Genomic DNA, 5,575 nt, shown 5'->3' with positions numbered 1-5,575 from the left:
CTTGGTATTTTAGTATATTAAAAATTCTTACACTATGGAAGATGCGCGTGACTAATGATATGAAATTCTACATTCATAGAAGGATATCGTTGCACAGCAAAGCATGCTCACTAATAACTGTATATGGTGATCCCTACCATTCTCACAGTCGTCTCCGGTGAAGCCAGGCACACACTGACAGGTGTAGGAGTTGACTCCATCCACACCACGGCCGGCATATTGACAGGAATCGGAGGGGCACTCGTCGACATCTGGAAAAATGCGATAGATGCAGAGAAAACTCAATGCATGGTGAAAAATGTATAGCATTAAGGGCAAAAAGTAAATAAACAACATGACGTCGGTTGAGACGACGTTCGTATGCAGAGTCGCCGCTACAGCACAGATACATCTTTATCTTAGATTCCCCTCAATACAACACTACTTTTCAGTTTCATTGGCAAGGAAAAACTTATCGTGAACATGTGCCTCTAATGTAGCGGCGAAAATCTGCTAACTGACAGACGTGCAGGCGACAGTAGGCTCATTCGACGCCATGTTCTTTATTTACCTCTCCAGTACTCACCGAAATATTAAAGCGAACAGTTGGCTTCTAGTTCAGCACCAAGGACAAAAACAATACTTGTATCAAAATTTGGACACGCTTGCCTCACTTGAGACGCTACAGTAGAAGCTTCTGACTTAGAAAAAACATTGACGCAAAAGCATTATGCTATCTTCTATTGAGGGTTATGGGTATAAAGTTGTAGACAGCTACTTACTGATATCACAGCGGTCTCCTACGAAGCCTGGTGCGCATTCGCAGTAAGCGTAGCTCTCGTTGAAGCAGGAGGTGCAGTTGCCTCCGTTCAGGCAGACGTTCTGCTTGCAGGTGACGACATCTGCAGACATTTCATAGTGGAGACAATTGGTTAAGTAGAAGATCACGAGAGAAGCAGCCATTTTGTATCATGTGACTTTTAAGAGCCTTGATATTTGGAAATATTTTCAATTTACCTTGATGACTTGATTAAAACCATCATTATTTGACTCATGTCGACAGATCAACGTGTATTTGGGATGGGCAATAACGTAAAGGGGGCCTATTAATGCAATTAAGAAAACACCGTCTACAAACACATCCAGACTCATATGGACCATAAACAGTATTATAAGGAGCATAGAGGTACAGTGTTCCTATATTCTATAATGTTCTGATCTATAAAACTAGTTATGACTTTTTTGTCTGGAGTAAAATTCTTTGACTCACCGGACTCGCAGACGTAGTTGTACTGTTCAGTACAGAAGTCCGCGTTCAGGTCGTAGTTGCCGTTCTTGTCCAGCAGGGCACACAGGTTCTCAGGCTTTCCGGGCATCCAGCGTAGCTGGGCTGTGGTGCAAAAGGCGTGAAAGAGAAAACTGATTGTTAGTGTATATAAACCATGGCAAAAGGATCAACCAGCTAAATAACTAAACATGTAGCCAAGTAACCAACCAATCAACCAAGCAACCAGCCAGCCAGTCAGTCAGCCAGCCAACCAGCCAGCCAGTAAACCAGACAGCAAACAAGGTTCAAGAGGATCAACGATGACAACGTGTTGTCTAAGCATTGCTCCATGCTAAGTCGTTTTGTTACAGTAACTAGAAAATGAGGCTAGCTGTACGGGACTTACAGCTCATGGTGGAGAGGTCGGTGTATAGGAACTGTTCCGGTCCGTTCTTAAGACCGATCCAGTGGGACACGTCCGTCCCGAGGCGGATCTCACCGGTCAGGAACTCCTGCTCAGCCACGGTCTTCACTCCGGCCAGAGCGCCTCCCCGAGTGGTGCACTCTCCCTCGGATGCAAGGTGGGGTTTGGGCTCCACCGAAAGTTGGAAGCATTTGGCGGAGTTCAGAACTAGGAGAGAGGAGCAGAGATATGAATTAGTCATGGTAGGATTGCTAATAGAGCAATCGTAGGGAATTTCACTGACGGAAACGACCCTTGACCTCACTGAGCGACATCCGCTGGCTAGGTCGGCCGGGCTCGCATCTTGCTTATCTTTTCGTTCAAAATTTCTGAAATTTAGCTCTGATCAAGAGCTTCTACCCAGTGCACAGCGTGTCTGAACTACTGAGGCACACGATTCCGCCAGTAGACGATGTGGAACCGCTGGATTGCTCACGGAATCGGCCGATAAAGTGCGTCACCACGACGGGCGAGCTGTCCGAACACCACGCCATGGCCAGGCGCGCCATCAAGCCACTTTCGACAGCCAGTAACTCGCTCTTCCTGGGGCTACGAAACATCACGTCACAGAAACTCTGTCTCAGACAACCTTGCAGATGCTACGAAGAACTTGCCCTCTCTCATAGGGGACGTACAGTCCTATGATTGGAGACCAAACGTCGACCGCCCCCCACCCAACAGTTCCACCGAATCTTCTCGAATTCTCGCGCCCTTCCCGTTCTCGCGAGACGTCCGTGATTTCCCGTGACAATCATGGTTCCATCAGCGGCGCGACAGCTACGTACACGAGTGGCACTTCCTTCTCTGCGTTTCTTCTGTTCACCATCGACAACACAAGGAAACCAGCTCCAGCGGTGTGCTGAGGACCCTCAGGACCCCTCACTTCGCAGTACTAAGTTAGGCTCACCGCGCCGACGCACCTGTTTACGGCCCGAGTCTACGCTGTCCGACAGTGCCCAGCGGCGTTCTGCAGGCAGATCTTCACCAGTCCTGGACTGTTTCTTTGACACTTGAACTGGAATTTTATATTCTCTCTAATCTACTACAATAACAATACCACCCTTCTCCACATATTTTCCGCTACGCGGTTTGGGGCCACCTCACTACGCTCGGCTTGGCCGTTGATGTCTTTGCACAACCTGTAAGCCTCTCATCGAGCAGAATAAAGACATCATTTGACCCCAAACCGCGTAGCTTTCTCCTTGTGTCATCTCGGAGTACGTAAGAGTAATTATGGTAGGATTGCTAATAGAGCAATCGTAGGGAATTTCACTGACGGAAACGACCCTTGACCTCACTGAGCGACATCCGCTGGCTAGGTCGGCCGGGCTCGCATCTTGCTTAAGGAGATATGAATTAGTCCTGTTCCTCTATTAGCCTCATCATAGCCAGCCGGCTGTAGAGCAGTCAATTTGAATGTTTTATGCAAAAACCTGCGCTCATGTCCCATCAAGCGTTTTATTTTGGTTATTCCGATCTTTTCAAAGCCTTACATTAAGTTACAAATTTGATTCATTTTTCGTTCTAAATTATATAGAGATAGATCTAAACTTTGTCATATTGAATGATCATAGCAAAATATTCAATGTTTGTAAAAGCATCTTATAATATTCTTCTAGCTACCTGTTTCACAGTTTTGACCAGTCCATCCATCTCTACAGGTGCAGCTGTAGCTCCCAGGTGTGTTCAGGCAGGTGGCGCCGTTCAGACATGCATGTGTACCCTCCACACATTCGTCGATGTCTAGAATTGACGTAGCGGCATGAATAATCAAGAAAATTATGTAACGCACAACTTTGTGGATAAGTTTTCATTTGTAAAAGGGTTGCATACGTTTGCAAAAATATCACTGGCTGTTTTAGTCCCTGTTCTGGACCTGAATATCGATAATGTATTTCGTCTGTTTGAACCTCTCGTACACTTTGTATATTTCCTTCTACTGTCAAACAAATTGCCAAAAGAGAGAACTGAGTAGTATTGACATAAAGGTTACAGAATGATGCAATCTCATCACGTGATTTCTTTTTAATCTTTTTCTGTACCCAGTACCTACGCGCCGTCCACAATCGATTTCAATGAATGAATGTTTACATTAATTTCACACATTTAACCGTGCGTAAAATTCACCAGTAGCTAAAACCGAGAATATTAGTATGTGTAGAACGATATGTATGTGCATACCCTAGTAGATATTTTCCTAGCAATGTTAAGGGGATAGTAATTTATTCATTATATATATTAGAGAACTCTGTTGTAAAGACAAACTGAAAAAGAAGAGAGAAAAGAGATCAAACCATGCTGGCAGTTGTCTCCGGTGAAGCCAGGCTCACACTGACAGGTGTAGTATTGGATTTTGTCGACGCACGTCCCGCCATGTTGGCAGGGATCCGAAGTACACTCGTCAATGAAATCTGTACACCATAAAAGATTTTATGAAAATAAAACACATTTCAATATCGTCCATATCGTCATACCTAAATTGTCGGTATTGTAATCTTATCTACGGAGATCGCTTGGTGCTTCCGGCACAAACATTTAAAACGTATATCGTTCGTGCTGATGTTGATTTTTAAGCGAAGGGCTGTTATACATTAATTTTTTCTCAGTTGACTAGTTGTTATGTGTGATCGTATTCATTTCATTCGTAACAGGACCGCCGTCTATACATGATTAGGTGTTTGAAGAAACACGGTCTGAGCACTAGCGACTCAGTACTTAGCACCCTGGGCTTACAGTCATGTATGATTGAGCGTGCCCAAGCCAGGGCCTGTAAGATCATTCTTGGTCGTTCTTTCAGTTCCTACAGTTCAGCGCTACTGATTTGTGAATGTAAGGCGTAAATCTCTCTGCCTGAAGTTTGCCAGATCTATTGTTCATTCTGAGGTTTTCAACTGCTGGTTACCACCACGCCGCTCTGAGGCACATGGTAGGGACCTCAGAAATGCTGACAACTTCAGCCAGTTTAAGTGCCGAAAATCGCGTTTTAGGAATACCACGTTGCCATATTGTATCGATCTGTTAAACTCACATTAGACTTTGAAGTGTCACATTTTAATCATTCAGAATGAGATCGATTTTATAATTGACATAGATATATATTTACTTGATGGTGTGCAGATCCACACTAAATTGTAAAGTTTAGTGGAAATTGTGATACGTATATTTAGATTAATGCACTTAGAGAGTAATGGTTTATCGAACAGAAACATATCGCCACACTCGCAGCCCAACGGCTGAATTGCAGTTGCAATATCACAATAAAATAAGCGCATTCGGTCAATGCCCAACAAGGCAAATCATTGAAATAGAAGTACATGTAAAATCAGTTAGGTACGAATATAGATATTTACATGATATCGGCCAGCGAGTATCATAAACGAAAATTAGAGGCATACAATTCTAGCTGGATTAAGGGAGGACATTCCATTGTTATACTCCTAAGCGCCAGCCTCTCCTGTAGAATGTACGAGGTAATTTAGTCCTTGGACTATAATCTTGTACATGACATTGTGTGTTTAAATAAATAAACCAGTTCTCTCTCTCAGGACACAAGTCATTTGAGAAGAAAGATTGAAAAAAATATCCTTATGATTAAACAGTGAGTAACGCGCATGTTAAGTTTGGTCGAGTAATCCCAAATGCAGCACTAACCTTGTCCTATATTAGTTGAGATTTGATAGTGATATTGCTGGGATGAATGGGCATCAATGTTCATAGAAATCAATGAATGATTAAGAGGGTGGAGGTATTGATACAAGGCGAGAAATCTATTGGTCTGTGATGTTGCGTTGTTAGCTATCCATAAATTTACTCACCCTTTGCACATAGGGCGTATTGGTTGCTGTAATCCGTACCGTGGAGCCAAG

General features: G+C 43.7%; 1 protein-coding gene across 1 annotated transcript in view; it reads right to left on the bottom strand.

Annotated features, from left to right (window-relative positions):
- The window catches only part of LOC118413170 (protein crumbs-like), a 6,021-nt gene extending 1,911 nt beyond the window's left edge, over positions 1-4,110 (bottom strand). The window contains exons 1-4 of the mRNA XM_035816371.1: positions 1,653-4,110; positions 1,250-1,369; positions 762-881; positions 138-251 (exon numbers count right to left, since the gene is read on the bottom strand). Of these exons, the coding sequence (XP_035672264.1) occupies positions 138-251; positions 762-881; positions 1,250-1,369; positions 1,653-1,911 (613 nt within the window). The 5' untranslated portion in view covers positions 1,912-4,110. The remainder of the gene's footprint in view (positions 1-137; positions 252-761; positions 882-1,249; positions 1,370-1,652) is intronic.
- Positions 4,111-5,575: the final 1,465 nt, after the last annotated feature.

This window comes from Branchiostoma floridae, chromosome 4 (assembly GCF_000003815.2).
Source record: "Branchiostoma floridae strain S238N-H82 chromosome 4, Bfl_VNyyK, whole genome shotgun sequence".
Taxonomy (NCBI): domain Eukaryota; kingdom Metazoa; phylum Chordata; class Leptocardii; order Amphioxiformes; family Branchiostomatidae; genus Branchiostoma; species Branchiostoma floridae.
Note: the sequence above shows the minus strand (reverse complement) of the source record. Positions and strands in the feature narration are given on the sequence as shown.